This window comes from Nyctibius grandis, chromosome 13 (genome assembly GCF_013368605.1).
Source record: "Nyctibius grandis isolate bNycGra1 chromosome 13, bNycGra1.pri, whole genome shotgun sequence".
Taxonomy (NCBI): domain Eukaryota; kingdom Metazoa; phylum Chordata; class Aves; order Nyctibiiformes; family Nyctibiidae; genus Nyctibius; species Nyctibius grandis.
The window spans coordinates 15,377,888-15,394,108 of record NC_090670.1 but is presented as its reverse complement, the minus strand read 5'-3'; the positions used below and the strand labels follow the sequence as shown (position 1 = coordinate 15,394,108).

General features: G+C 41.6%; 1 protein-coding gene across 2 annotated transcripts in view; it reads left to right on the top strand.

The window, feature by feature from the left end:
• Positions 1 to 9,467, top strand: part of KIAA1210 (KIAA1210 ortholog) — a 59,650-nt gene extending 50,183 nt beyond the window's left edge. For both annotated transcript variants that reach the window (XM_068411983.1, XM_068411982.1), the window contains exons 9-12: positions 275 to 1,873; positions 2,635 to 2,786; positions 3,455 to 3,560; positions 7,256 to 9,467. In XM_068411983.1, coding sequence (XP_068268084.1) covers positions 275 to 1,873; positions 2,635 to 2,786; positions 3,455 to 3,560; positions 7,256 to 7,428 — 2,030 coding nt within the window. In that variant the 3' untranslated portion in view covers positions 7,429 to 9,467. The remainder of the gene's footprint in view (positions 1 to 274; positions 1,874 to 2,634; positions 2,787 to 3,454; positions 3,561 to 7,255) is intronic.
• Positions 9,468 to 16,221: the final 6,754 nt, after the last annotated feature.

Sequence of the window (16,221 nt, the reverse complement as noted above, 5' to 3'; positions counted from 1 at the left end):
AACAGCAACTGATTTGGTACACCTTAAGCAGATAACAACAACTTTCAGTCATTCCTGGCATTAGGTATGTTCAAACTAAAAACTTTTATTAGTCTTCTCACGTGGACAGCCCATTTCTAAATATGCTTTTAACAGCCTTATTTATCAGACAACAGTGGCCAGACATGGGGAACTCATGCTATATGACTGCACTATCTGGAATGAATTACTGATACTGAGATGGTGCTTGAATTGTAACCTTTAAGTGCACACTCTTCTCCTCTGTTTAATATAGGATTATCAGCCAAAGTGGGATGTTGTGCAAATGGAGGCGGTTCTAAGGAGGTGCCAGGTGTAACAAGTCCCACTGATGCTGCCCATGACTCTTGTGATTCCACACTTGTGGCAGAAGACTCTTGTGCTTTGCTGCAAGAGGACGCATGCCTTCCAGACATGGACCATCACTATAAAGCAGCTGCACCCCTTCTGAGACCTGAGCCTTGTCCAGTGAACTTGGAGGAACACCACAGTGCAAAAGTGTCGTATTGTTCAGATGAGACTGCTGAGGAATTGAAATTGCATCAGGAAAATAGCAATACTGAAGTATCTGAACTTCCAAAATTGCAACAAATTGAAGGAGAAGCTGTTGTGTTTCCAGACATACTAGTAGATGGCTTGTTTAGCAATGGTGTGGAAACAGAGGGCACAGATACATTGGCAGATGTTGCACAAAGGTCCTCAGTAAATTCTGTGGACCCAAACATCAAAGACCAGGAAAAGGGGGATCCACTGTTTAATGGCAAAGTAGAAGCCTGCTTGGGTACTACTGAGAATTGTTCCAGCCACGCTGTCTCAGATACTGCACCAAGCACTTCACAGGTTGTGGTAGCTGATTCAGAGTCGTCTTCTGACATCAAGGCAGTGGCTGTTTTGAAGCCTGAAAACAGTTCAGTAATGAGAAATGACAAAGAAACTTGTGATACAATGGAATTTCAGTCATCCAAAGGCAATGCAGAAAAAAAAATAGCGACTGCTGCATCTGTCTCAGAAACAGGCTGCATGCTACCTCCCAGTAAATTGGAAGTGTGTTTTAAAGCAGAAACTGTGTCTGTTTCGAAGGGTAGCCAAGGCAGTCAACAGGCCAACACATCATACATTTCTGAAAAACCTTCCATTGGTTGTCATGCCTCTTCAGATTTGGCTGGCTTGAAGAGTAATGTCTCTTCCAATGATGACAGCAAGGACTACCAGATAAGCAATACAGCTTCTCACAGAAAAACAGTGGAAGACAGTCGATCTTCAGATGAAAATGTAAAAAGTCCACTGAAGACTGCTTCTGCTAAACCAGTCAGATTTACCATCGCACCAGCATGGCAAAGATCTCTCTCAGGAGGTTCCAATTCAAAGGAAGATTCCTATACCAGGAGTTCTCCAACGTCCCCTATAAGACCAGAGTTGTTTGAAGGAATGACAAAAGAACACACACGTTTTGATGCAGTCACCCAGGAATCAGCAAAAAACAACTCAGATAGATTTGATCGAGATTGTAAGGACAGTGATTTGCATTTGAATTCTTCTATGGAGTGGGCTGACCATGAAGCTCAAAATGTTGAAAACCCATTTGGAGTCAGACTGCGGAGAACATCGTCTTTACTAAAATACCAGAGTGAAAGCCATGGCGAGTCTCCAAAGCTGATCCCCTCAGCTGTTCCTACCGCTGCTTCTGCTTCAGTCAAGGAGGATCAGAAATCAGTGGGCACTGGGAAGCCATCTCCAGGCCTTCCTGTCAGCACAAAATCATTTGTTAAAAAAACAGATCTCCTAGAAGACAAAAATCCTCCCAAGACAAGATCAGAAGAAGTGGCAAAGAAGCAAAATGGTCATAAACCTTCAGGTATTTATACTGTATTTTTATCCAAACATTGTAGAAAACAGTGGTCATATAAGAACCTTGGCAGAGTGGCAAACAAAAGAGAAAAATCCTCTTGATGAAAACCAAATTCAGCCTTGAGTTCATCAGCAACATAATTTAATTGGCTTGATGATTTGGCCAGTCAAGAGAATTCTTGGCTTATCCTAATGAGGGGTGTGTTCCAGCAAGAATAACAACAGAGTAATAGCTTGAGGGCCTCTGAAACATTTCTGGTATGACCTACTTGTGCATATAGTTGGAGTTTTAACACAGCTTTTTAAAACTTGCTGCTGTTTTGTAGTTAATTTTTCAGACTACAGCAGCTCAAACCTTAACTAGGAGTTGCATTAGGTGTGATTAATTTTTTTTAATACAGTCACTTCATTTAAAATATTCAAAAAGTGAAAAGGCAGCCTGTATTTTACTGCCTACATGAAAAAATAATGGTTATCATACTCATTTAATCTGCAATGTAAGCATGTTGTTTCAAAGGCAAAATCCGGTTCACAATGATCTCAGTGGGAGTTCTGCCATTGACTTAAACGGAAGCAGAGTCAGGTCAAAAACTCCAGAATAAACAGAAAAACAGTTATTGCCAAGGACAAAATCATCAGGGAAGGTGATTTTATCTCTGCAGTGTTCAAAGGGTATTACAGATGCTGAAGGATTTAAAACACAAAACACTAGCTGTAGACTGACTCGACCTAAATCCTTTCTTTACTTCAAAAATGCTTCTTTTGTAGAAAAAGTCTTCTTTCCACATTTGGAAACTGCTTCTTCTGAACCAGCTTGGGTCTCCATGGCAAAACTAAAACAAAAGGGTTTCCAGGACCACCCTCTTGCCAAAGAACATAAAGCTGAAGACAAAGCTTTGACCAAAGTGGATCAAGAGGAGGTAGAGTACCAAGTAATGTCGTATGGGTGTGAATCCTGCGCCAGATTGCCTGCGTACTTTTGCAAACTGTTCGATATAATCTTCATGGGAGGCATGTTGTGAGCACTACTCAAAGACAGATTTTCAGGACTGGCCTCTAAAATGTATTGAGACAGACAACTGGTGCAAGTGAGCAAACACGTGTGACTATACCATCACAGTGGTTAGTTTCAGGGCTGGATCCTCCTATATGTTCCTTTATGGTACTCAAACCTGAACCTTTTCAGGGCTTGCCTGTTGCCCAGAATGTATTTATGTAGCCCAGGAGCTGTTCCTCCTGTTAGTGGCCTACAGACCACATTCACTGCTCTGCTCTGGAGATTGTGTACCGAAAGTTTGGCTTTTCCACTGACTCTTGCACAGGTTGCTTGTGCAGCTGGGACAACTTCTTCAATTCCCCATTCGTAAGACAGAGACTATAACTTACCTGCATGTGAAGTAACCCTGTATTTGTAGCAGCTGTCTTCCTTCTTGCCCTCTCCCTCCCTCCCGCAGGATGTCCCCAACCATCCTTGTCTGGCTTTTGCTGCATTTCCACAGTCAGGTTTAGAGATGTTGCCAGGGTGAATTTTATGAGTGCCAGTGGCTAGCAGGTTTCTTAGTTGCATTCTTTTCTTCTCCCTTTGTAGCAAGGGATCGGTGCTAGTGAGAACATACTGAAGAAGAATATGCCTTCCAGCTTGAGCTCTCAGGACAAGAAAACGCAGCTGAAGACCAGTATGTCTGCTGCAGAAGGTATTCTCTTTCTTTACATCTTTGCATAGTAGCTACAGTTTACACCAGTAAGTGGTGTGGGTGGCAGGTAACGCCGGGAGATTGCTGCCTTTTTGATAGTCAGCACACTTTATATAAGGCCTGTTCAGACTATGGTTTGCGTATAAGTCAATGCAGAGAAATTGCAGAGAAAGCAAGTGAGGAACTTTTATCTCTGCTGCCAGTTCATGGAATGGCATATAAACAGGATGGTGATTTATTACTGGCAAAGGTCAGTACTAAAGAATAGCAGTTGAAGTTGGAGAGTGTCCAGAAGAGAGCAGCAAAAAAGGTCAGGTCTTGTAGACCTCCAGTCAGCCAGGAAATACTGATGGGAGTGGAGTTGTTTAGTCTACAGAAGACAATTTGCTGCAGAGGACAAGACCAGTCTTTATGCCCTGTATGAGCTTAAAATGCAGCAAGGGAGGTTTAGCTTAGACATTAGGAAATACTTTCTAACAATGAGTGGTGAAGTGTGGAATAGCATAAGGTGTGTACAGAGTGTGTGCAGTTTCTACTGCTGGATGTGTTTAATAGATAAACATGTATTATGAATAATTTAGGTAGAGTCAGTTCCACCCTCAGGTGAACACAGATGGTTGATGGCCCCTCTCCTGCCCTGTTAGCTGTGATTCTCTATAGGAAAGATGCAGGGGAAGAGTGTGACTCAGACATCGTGACTCACATACCTCTTCCAGGGCTACTGCTGGGCTGCAGCTTATCCCTCCCTGCTTACTCAGTGTGGTGCCAAACCTCAGAGCCACGCTCCAGCTAGATATAGATAAGCCAGTTCTTCAGCTGTAAAAGCATATTGTGGTAGCTGAAAGCTATTGATTTCAGATACTGCCTAAGATAAGAAATACCCCACTGTGTGAGTGCAGTGGCTGTTCCGATCCAGGTTCCTGTTGCTGACGCTGTCAGTAAGAGATGCTGTCTAGAGAGAGTGCGTGCACCTGGCCACTTTCCCCTTATAATCCACCAGCATCAAAATTGTTGTATTAGAGATATTAGGGGGTACCTCTGTGCCTGCTCCCTGTAGTAGTTGTTTATAGGGCTGTTATCCATTTTTGAATCTGCAGGTGCTACAAAATAAGCTTTCTCCCTTACTACAGGTAGCTGACCAGCTGAGGATGTGCACCAACACGGAGGTTCTAATGTCAGCTGCCAGCCTAACTGTGTGTGTGTGATTAAAATACAGTAGTTTTTGAAAAGGATTCTCTTACAGGCCAGCTTTGTCTTAATGGTTCTAGGTGCAAAGTGAGAAATGAAACGTAAACAGGCCAAGAGTTTTGCTCAGATTAGGTGGTCTTCCTTTGAAAGGCTGGCACAGACTGGATTTCTCTGTGTTGAATCATCTAAACCTTGGAAGCCCAGCAGCCTTCAGCTGAAATTCAGAACTCCACAAAGTACTCTACTACTCATTTACTAGAACTTATACCACTTGTGGTCCTTGCAGCAGAATTACAAGTTTTTCTGCATCACCTCTTCCCAAGAATTGGCCTAGTTACCTGACATCCAATGACTGTTCCCTCCCCTCCAGGGATAACATTTATAGACATATTCTAGTCTTCCCCTCCTTGAATATCACAAAGCATTCTGACTGGTGCTGATGTTCAAGGAAAACACCACTCCGCTACTGCTCAGAAAACGATGCTCTAGTATTCAGCACTGTTAGTACAGGAGTAGGAAACTGGGAACTCCAAAAGTAAGCTCTCCTCTTTGGTTCCCATTAGCACAACCAGCAATTTGTCTAGTTGAAGGTCCTGGTGGTGGAAAAGATGTAGATTTAATACTCAGAGGAGTTATTAATTTGGATCATGGTTTTTGGCTTATGTAAACTGTTAGCAGTTTTCTTGATGGATGGTTGAGGTTTCCTGCGCAATGCATACATCCCACATACAACAGCAAGAGCCAGGACAGCTCAAGGTCAGCTAAGTTTGGAAGAGAATTCCAAGAAATCAGATCCTTCCTTATACTGTGTGTGACTGTTTTGTTACTGCTGCGTGGCAGCCCATGTCAAAACCAAGGGAAGATTACTCAGCTTGCCTCTTCTCTCTCCCACTTCACCAGAAGCATGGTGAGGTTTGTCCCAAAGCCTGTCTTCCCTCAAGTGGGCGTGAGCCACCATTTTGGGGTTTTGTTTTACTGTGTGCTGTTGAGAGCATGCAAAGCGCTTTAGACTTGCTTTTGCTTATTACAAAGAAGAAAGTCTCCGAAAATGTGAAAATTCATTTCCAAAATCAAAATTTCAGTAACACTTAAATTCCTGCCTCACCTTAGACACTTCTGAAAAATTTGCTGTGTATGTAGAGCTGCAGCCTGTTGTTAATGGATAGTATACTTCCTCCAGTATTCCTAAGTATAGCTTGCCTCCTGCAAGAACTACCAATGAGCCAGGATTTTTAAAAAAACAGAGACCTCCTGAGCAGAGATAGGGAACTTCTTTGGCTTTGCTCAGGAGTGCAACTGATGGAGCTGATGGACATTTTCTATTGATTTCAGTGCAAGCAAGATCAAGCTTCTTGTACTTAACATTGCTTAAGTCCCCATGTGGCCTTTGTTCTTGTGCTGGAGCACAGCAGCCTCATCGTGCTTGCCACATGCCACACACAGACTAATCAAGTATGAGAAAAAGTTTGAATTTTCTCAGTTTGACTTACACACAGAAATGAAGTACTGCCTAGGTTGAAATGGATGGAGAGAGCACGATGTTGAAAGACTTGTGAACCATATCTCGAGAAATAAGAGCTGCATCTGTTCAGAGCTGCATTCTGTGAAGCTCCATTCCAGGCTGTCTGTCTGAAGACATGATCATCTTTAAAATTTTCAAACAAGCTGGATGGAGGAGGCCTTTTCTAAATAGTAACTCAAAGACATACAAGGAGTGTTATCTGTATTCCTCCATCCTTTGTGAGGATGACAGGCTTGTGTTAGGCTGCATGAAGAGGAACACCTAGCCCCACCAGAATCCCACCTTCTTGGCTTACAAGTCCAAGAACATAAAGCATGGTTTGATCCCTGCCTGGTATTTAATGATGTTGCTGGAGCAATATTTGTGCTGGCAGGGAAGACTGGAAAAAAATCTTTAAGACTTCTCAGTGTTGAATAACATATACCAGTTACTTTTAGCCCCACAGCAAGCCTGGGGTGATCCTTGCCCTGCAGATATTTTGTTTCTATTTTCCTGCATACTCAGGAGTCTTATTCCTAGATTTTCTTGCACTCACAGAGCAGAATAAGCCTTTGGAACTCCTTTCTGTGCACTGTCATGGAAATAAAGAGTTTGAAAATACTAAGGAACGACTTAGCCAAGAATATAAATTATAAAAATACCTGGGGCTATAGTCTCCACATGCTTGAAGAATTTTGAAGAACTTCTTAATTTATCAGGGCTTAGACACTTGCTGTTGGAACTGAGAAGATTCTTTTATGGGCATATTATTCACTAACAGCTTAGTATCAATTTTTCCATTGCAATAGCTAGTCCTTGCCATCGTTGTAGCTGGACCAGATAGTGCTAGCAATACCCAGTTTAACAATTCCTCTGACTTACTCTTGAGTCACAAACATTCTGGGCTGAAAAACAATTGCTTTAAAGAGAAGGAAATATAATCGGCAGAAATTGAGCTTTTAACTCTCTAGCCTTCTCATGAGTGATGAATATCTTCTGTTGGCAGGTAAAGTTGGACCTATTGCTCAGGAAGCATCTGTGATTCCTGCTGTTGAAAAGGAAGCAAGACACTCCTCTAACCTGCCAATGACACCATGCAGCCCTGCTGAACCACCATGGCTATCCCTGGCCAAGAAGAAAGCCAAAGCATGGAGTGAAATGCCCCAGATTGTACAGTAGCAAATGACACGAGCATCCTCTTTGTATTGCCAATAGCTGTGTTAACTCCATTTAATCACTTCTTTACTGTGACCATGTTTTTGAGAAATAAGAGCCTTAAAATTTTTGATCAGACTGTTGTATGTAAATACACAATGAAGAAATGCCATCGCAGGCTTAATTTGAATTATTAGGAAGCTGAGCATTTCCTATTACCAAATACTAGGAAAACTTGACCAATTTGTTATATCCTTACACATTTGACAGTGATGTTCTAAGAAGACGTGTTTCAGGCTTTTGAAACATTTCCCTTGCAAAATATGTTTTTAAAGTTTCTGCAGACCATACAGTATTCTGTGCAGTGTGGCTTTGGCTAAGAAATTAACGTATGCTACAAAGTAGATGCAATGCTGGGCACTGACACATCATGACTCATGGGCATTGATGTCATCACACTTCTTTCTCTAACACTTTGGGATGGGCGGTCTGACTTTGCTTCTGATTGTTAATGGATCTGTTTTGTGATAACTGTAGGATCTAAACAACACTGTGAGTTGGAGTAGTTCTGGCTTTTGGGTGATTTGAAGTCACAGCGCTGTGGGTCTTGTGCTTTGCTTATTGATGCCTGCTGGAATGGCGCAGAGCCACACACCTTCTATTCTCTCCCATGCACTAGAAGACCACCACACTCTAGCATATATTCTGCTTTTGGTTATGCCTTTGGAAATCTTGGATAATTTGGGCATTCTACCAAAAAAGAAAAGTACTTTTTTGAATTATGGCAAATAGTGGTTTTTTTTTTTTTGTGTGTGAGATTCCTCGGCCAATTGTCTCTCTTAAAGAGTGTGTTGGGGATGGGAAGTCTTTGCTACCTAGAAGGTGGGATCTTGTTTTCAACAAATGCCACTCCACTCTCCATGTTCATGTGGATGTGTGTTTAGTCAGGTGTATTTAATACTAGTGATAAAAGGGGCATCTGCTTTCCTCCTTGCCTCATCAGCCTGTAACCAGTAACTCAGCATCAGTCTAAGAATGTGCAGCTGGGAAAGGATTATCCTCTCAGGGCCTGGCCTTGCAGTCACTTAAGTTGACAAAAGTTTTGTTATTGACTTTGAAGGAAGCAGACATTTGAAAAAGGAGCTTTGTAAAATGATGCTAGTGGTTTAAGTGGCAGTGACACTTACCGGTCCTTTTCAGTTTTTGCAGCATTGCACGTTTTTGTAGTTTTTGTTTACAGTCAGTACAAAATTTGAAGGCTGACTTGGCTGATGGACAGTTTTTAGCTGGAAAGTTGGTAGGTATTTTTAAGGAAAATATTATCTATTGATAGGATTAACTACAAAACAAAGAATTTGGTTTCAGATCAGCTCAAGCAAGACTTTAATCTTCCAGTCTTGTCCTGAATTTAATATGTAGCTCTTGCAGTTGGAAAACAGTATTAATTAGGAGCCAGACTGTGATTTTTTTTTTTTTTTAAATATAGGTGAAAACTTACTCACCCAAGTGGGCTCACTGAAGCTATATCTACTGTTCATTTTGTACTAGCACCAGAAAGATAAGAGTTTCACATTGGCTTGGTAATCCACGCCTATTTTACTACTTGTTTTTCTCTGTTTTAGGAAGCATATCTTCTCTAAGAACTGAAACATTTGTATTTCTCTGAAACTTTTGCGTGTAATGTAAATGAACATACTCAGCTTTGATTCCTGAAGCTTTGTACAGGTGCCATCCCATCACAGGCTTACTGACCCTATGTAAAATACATGCATTTCTATATTCAGCAAACTTTTCTTTTTATTAGTGTGGATTGTGATCCTTCACCCAAAGTACTGCAAATGATACTATATTCTCTCTTTCCCTGTGTTTGCTTTTGATTTTAATACTGTTTCTGTCTTTTATGTTTGGTATGTATATATGTTTTTGTAATCCTTGTCTTGAAGGAACCCCTTTTGTATTCCATTCCCATATTTGGCTTTATGATTAAATGCTGTTGCCAGTGATGATGATATAATTCCTGGGAAAAGAAGAGTGATAGATGGCCCTCATTCATTAAGGAAAAAATAAAAAGAGGTCTTTGGTCAATATAGACTCTATATATGGATATACTGCATAGATCTTGTTTTGACATGATTTTGTGTGGCCTAGGGCTGATCAAAACCCTGGGCAAACTAATGAACTCTTCTAAATGTAGCTATTTAAAAGTTCAAAGCATCACCAGAGAACTGATGGCTCTCCTTTTGTTCTGGAGTTATTGCTCCTTCAGTACAGGGTTGGCTTGAAGGCTATCACTTGTGGTTGCAGGAAGCCTTGTAAATTCTTGTTTGAATGTGTTTTGGTATTGCTAGCCAGCTGCTGTAAGACATTTTGGGGTCGCTTTAAAAAAGAGGAAAACCACATGAGAATCACGTGATGTTACATTTGAAATTTACTTGCCTTCTGGATTTCTGAAATTAATGTTTTCAAGTTTCTCTCTGCAACCAAGAGAAAAAAAAGCGTGTAGAGAAAAAATCAAAACCGAGCCTCATGTAGTCACAAGAGTTTAGAAGATGGGGGTTTTAAGATAAACGTTGAAATATCAGTGATTTATTGGTGCATTTATAGAAGTTGACAGCTCTGTTAGCATGGCTTTGATTTCCTGTCATTCTAGTGCAGCTTTAGGTGTTCGATCAGGGCAAATAACTAACATAATAAGCTCATTTTGGGTGATTATTTCTAGACACAGTCACTATCTTTGAAAATAAGCTGTATTGAAGTGCAGAGTTCATTGCAGAATGTCATTGTGAGGTTTTATGGCTCAGGATCTTCAGTGGAGGATCTAGAAAGCTGTCCCTGAAATTCTCTGTGCACAGTACAGCAGCTGGGGTTTCAGCTGCCTGTGTGACAGCAGAGGGTGCTAGTGCCATCCCTGAGGAGCACAGGAGGGTTCTCTGTGTTACAGAAAGCAGATTTCAGTACGTATTTATATGTGCGCTATTACAGTAAGGAGACTGGAGGCTTTTATTAATGCAGAGAATTATGCATTATTCCATTAATGCAGAGAGGTGTGCAAGAGAGGTGTATTTCTGTTTGTGATTTGATGGGAGTGTTTGGAGCTATAAAGTATGGAAAAAAATACTTCACCTTGTTGTTACAAGAAGCCCCTGGGAATTGGTAACAACGATGGGGAAAGGTGGGTTACATGGTGAATTCAGTCCTGCAGTGGGGCTGTGTGGATGTGTGAACGTGTCCAAAAGAGCTTTGCAGTCTGGCATTTTAACTCTGCTGATTAGAACAACTGCTGCCTGGCTAGAGGTTGGTCTTCATCCCAGCCAGATGTAGAATCTGATGGTTTTACAGAAGAGATTAGAGAGACAAACAGCAACTTGGTGTGCACCTAGCTGTAGATTATGGAGATTCCTTTTGCTGTAACAGGGAGCTGTAAAGACTTGGGCTAAAAGAGAATCTGTTATGTTACCATCTGGATGGGAATCTACTTGCAATTAAGTGGGTTTGTGAGCAAGAGGGAATGGGTCAGTTTAAGTGAGGGAAAAAGACTCCAAAATTTCCAACACTTTATTACGAGAATCTTGTGTACACATCTCCTTAAATAGACCCAAAGAATAAATACTAAAATTCAGATAGAACTGAGGCGCCATTACTCATTTCAATTACCATACTTAGAAGGAAAGTCTTAGAATAATGAGGAAAGACTAACCATACTGAAAACACTGAACAGTAGCCCTTTTCATGTTAGAAAGTTTGGATAGGGAGGGCCCCCCTAACTAGTATTACATTATGTCTTTTTAAGTGCTGTAGTCTAAAATATTAAATGCAATTTGTTTTGAAGCATTACGGTAGAAGTTCTCAGCTTAGAAAAGCTGTAATTCCTGGGTTTGTGCCACCTGCTCTGTTAAGTGCTTTTGAGATCAATACAGGAAAGATATTAGCCTGTGAAGATGCTTTGTCCTTTAGAACTGCTACTGGAAGGTGATGCATCTGAAGGATACTGGTAATGAGAGATGTGATTAGCAGCCTAATAAATAAGGCAAACATCTCTCCTCGTCTTTTCCTCTAGCATGGGTTAGCCTATCTACGTTACTGTTAGAGATTTATCCCAGTTATAAGATTTGACAAACTTGTCTCATCAACCATCACCAAAATGTCACCTCTCATATTTGGGGAACCTGAGCATCTCTTTAGGATTCTAACCTTGATTTCTTGCTTGCTGTAGTTGTTGCATTCTGTCTCTTCTATGTTGTCAGGAAGTATTGTACTGAAAGCACCAGTATTTGTTACAGGGTATTGTTGTTATGGTCTGGGTTAGTTCTTGGTGCAGAGGTTGACCGAAACCTCTGTTTTTCATTGAAAGTGTCTTTTAATGTCTTTTATGGAAGTAGGCAGGTGAAATAAACTGTAAATTCTGAACTTGGAACACAAAACCATGCATCTGCCCAGAACAAAAAGGTTACTCAGGTATTTCAGCTGGATGGGTGAAGGGGCATGGCTGGATGAAGGTGAATGACTAGGGAAGAAGGACAGTTCAAGCTGAGAAACAAAAGGCTTAGAGTGGGTAGCTACAATTCAAATTACTCTTGCTTAATGGGATGTGTCTAAGCCCAAGGAGAGGTATTGACAGGGGCCTTTAAGTAGCAAAGCTCTTCGTGCATCATGTGCTCTCTGCACATGAGGAAGCAGAACTTCATATGTTCTTGTAAATGAATGGAAATACATGGTTTGTTAAAATGCAGCTTCTCAGAAGTGAGCAAAGCCAAAGTTTAGCAGCTTCCTCTGACTTGAGGGGCAGATTATTGACTATGGAAAATGTGAGATGCAATTGTTATTCTTATTTTGCTAGAAGAGATTCAAAAATAAGCTATTTTAATAGCTGTTAGTTTTTTAGAGGCAGTTAAAAGAAGAAAAATCTAGAGGCAGTTTATCTAAACAGGATTATTAACTGTCAATTCTTAGACTGATCTATAAAGCAAGTTAAACAAGAAACGGGTATGAAAATGTCTGAGGTGTGGAGTATTTCATTGATACAATTTTGTATGATGTAGAAATGAAAAGGCAGCAAGGAGGGATTGATTGACATAAATGGAAAAGGTTGTTTGGTACCTGAAACTCTCGTTCCAGCCTTTCTTCTATCTGCCTCAGAATAGTTCTGTTGAAAAAACCATAGCTCCTCTCTCTAAGCATTCTTACTTTTCGTTTGTGGGACCAAACCCACTTTTTACTTAACCTGTTCTGTAGTCAGCCATATTTTACAGGAGTCTAATGAAAAGCTGAGAAATCCAGGATCACATACCTGTCAATACTGGCAATGCTGCTTTGTTCAAAGTTCACCCTAACCTACTTTGTTAAGCTAGTACTTCGTTAAATTTCCCCTCTTATACCATTCTGGCTCCAAATTAGTTTTGATGTACAGGTATTTTTCCAACACAAAAGGGTGAGGTTGACTGCTTTAAAATTAGAAGCTTTCCACATTGCTCAGGAATATGTTTCTGTGGCATTGAGATAACTTTTTCCAAATTACACAATAAGTTCATTGTAGCAACAGCAGTAATGTATGGGAAAGGGTCAAGTCCTGGGGCTGTGTTGTGTTTCCATAGAGTTTAAATTCCATGCAGCAGCCTTCCCAAGTGATACCATCGCCACTGTTGAGAGCTAACAAAACAGGAGGTGTTGCTGGCTGGCTCCTAGCGAGTGTGTCGTTCCTGCTGTGCTAAATACCTACGTCCCTGGTGACATGGGCAAATGGAGTAAAGTGACAGTCATTGCGAAGCAATGGAGGGGTGATGTGCCCCAAAAAGGTGCAGCATTTTACCAGTTGTGCTTGTGGGATGAAATAACTTCACTGGACTTCATGAGCGGTGGAAGTACGTTTTATTCATACAGGAGTAAATAAAGTGACTTTTCTGTCACAGCTAGAGGTACAAATGAGGATATATCTACATTAAACTAGAGCTGTGTTTTAAACACAAGAGGCATTTCCTCAGTTTGGATCCTGAATCATACGTATTTCAAAGAGCAGGAATATTTATGTGTTTTGGTAGAGCATTTCATTGGTAAAGGGAGTTCTACCCAAAGATGAGTGACCTGATCTGTACTTGCATGAAAGGAAATCGGAACAGAGCTGCATTTTATGTTTTTTTTTCCATTTTGACAGGACAATTTATTACATAAGCGTTCCTGGTGTTATGATCCCTTATAAAAATAACTGTCTCCTTACTTTACATTGTTTATAACATAAGAGCTTTTGCTGTGAGAAGTACTACATATTGTGGTAGAATAATAACTGGGAATATGTACATTGCATGTAAAATGCTAGAAGAATCAACATCACTTTTTACTTGCTACTTATTTAATAGTTTCAAAGCATGACTTGCTACTAAAGCCCGAATTCTGCAAAGTACTCTAGCGTGGATCAGTATGGGCCAGGCCATGGGCTAACCATGTGTGGCCTGTTGAAAGGTAGACTGCAGGTCTAGTCCCGTTCTTGACTGGCCACAGTGGAAATTGGATTTGGCCCTTTTAAGAGATGTTTAAGCAAAATGGAACAAATTATTTCAGGAAAGTGCATTATTTTTTTGATAGTCAATCATGTCATGCAAATTCAAGCAATGTAATTTGGGGATTAAAACAGCATGGGCTGTTGTGACAAAGTGTAATGTTGCAATCTCGAGTCCAGCCACCCTTGGATGGGGGGGAAAGTTGGGTGTTACCACTTGCTCCTGGGAATCCAAGTCTGGTCACCAGGTTGGTGTGGCTCTGGGGCTGTGATCAGTCTAACACCTCTAGGAGACATGTTTGGCTTAGACTTGCTGGGTGTGAAGGTCTTCACTTACTCCAAGGTAATGCACCCCCAAATGATGTTATCTGAAGGATCTGATGATGTCAGTTGTTCTAAGCAAATGCATCTTCCCTAAAGCCAAGTTTGATAAGTCACTTCTGAGAGTCTTTTAAATCCCAGTGAAGAGTAGCTGCTCCACGCAGCATGCTTGCATCCATGCCAACAGGCACCCTGTTCTGTGGTACATTTTGCTTTACTTTCAGACAGAAGCTCCCTACTATGATACAGCAAGAGAAATGTTTGTGCAGCTTCAGTTTAGGGACTCTCACGAGTGAGCTGCTGCCAGCCGTTGTCCAGATGTGATCTCTGGTGTCTTTCATAGTATGTTTAATTAATTAGTTCAGTGGGTTTCCTACAGCACAGGTGGCCTCATGACTGCATGCCACTGGTTTGGCCCAATATGTTCAGTTCACGTGTAGCGACAGTCTCATTTGCAACTTCACCCAAGTCACTGGAATTGACTAGAATTGGTTGGGAATGTGATTTGTTAATGCTGGTTTATATCTTATTCCATCCTTTTTCTTACGGGTTTCTCCTTTGAAGGCAGTGGCTCAGAAGTGAGATGATACAGATGTACTGCCATGACTAATTCATTTTTAGAGCATGCTCCTCCTTTAGAAAGACAGTTTGTATCTCTGGAAAGCTAATGGCAGAGCAGAGGGAGGTGGGATAGAGCAGTGGGATGCCTGGACCCCCCTGCGGAGACTTCAGGTGTGCCAGAGCCAGTTCCCCTCCCTGCTTCACCTCCTCTGCCCTGGCCAGCAGTGCTGAAACCTGGCTTAGGTGCATCAGGCTGAACCAGGAGGCTGGCACGTCCAGCCCCAGCCCTGCGCTGGGGGCTGCTGCGGATACCAGAGTCTCAGGGTCTGAGCCAGCCTTGAGGTCTGCTGCTGCGGGAGGGTGGCAGCGCCTGTGCTGACCGGGTGCCGCTTGTCCTCTCCCCAGCCCAGATCAGTGGCTCGGCTTCCCACAGGCACTCTGCAGGCGGCTGCCGTCTTGCAGGCACAGAGCCTTGACATTTATTTACTCTCCCCTAGTGTTTCCCTTGCTGTGCTGATGTAACCAAGGCCATTGCATAATAACCTGGTCTTCAAAATTATTTTCTCATAGCTTTTACCATGTGAAAGAAGTTGAGCCAGCAATGCTGGCGGTGTCCAGAGCCAGAGCTGCTGGAACATCTGATTTCTTTGCCTTGGACAGGCAGCTTGTCACTCTTCTCACTCTGTTTAATAATGGGAATTTTAGAAGCGTGCGCACATACTTTTGTATTGACTGAGCAGATAAAACCAACAATTTTCCAGACAGAACTGATACTTTTGCTAGACTTTTGCATTTGTTTTTATTAACAGTATGGGTCTGTAACCACAGTACTGCAACAAAGAGTTTTTCTTTCAGGGAGTGACTTAAACAACAACAGACTTTATGCAATGTTCCAAAGAAATGTAAAATAACAAGAAGGATTTCAGTGCTAAGTGGCACTTTGGGCTTTCTTTCAGATCTCAGGAACAGCTCTGTCAGTCAGGAACAAATCTACTAAAGCCAATGGAATTAGTTTGGTCTAAATAAGATTATAATTGGGCCTTTTTGTTTCTGCATTGCTCAAAAATAAATCTCAGTAAATAACTTGGGGTCAAGTCTCCTCCCAGCTATGCCAGAACTATGCTGAAGTTGGGGGAAATTGCCCCAAATTCACACTGTCTGATAATCTACAGTCAAAAAATGTCTGTGTTTCCTAAGCAGCCCTTTCAGAACTTGACTTGTAATTAATAGCTGTTTCTTACTAAAAATACTATTTTATTGGCTTATTTGAGTTCCTTGATGTCACTGCGGACGTTTCTTCCACTGAACTTTCACAAGGTGGGAGATTTCACAGGCTGAATGACCACAGCCAACTCAGCTCACGCTCAAAGCTGCGGGGATGCGAGTTGGCACCAGACTGGGTGCCACCACGTGTCACCTATTGTACAGCATTACTGATGTAACAC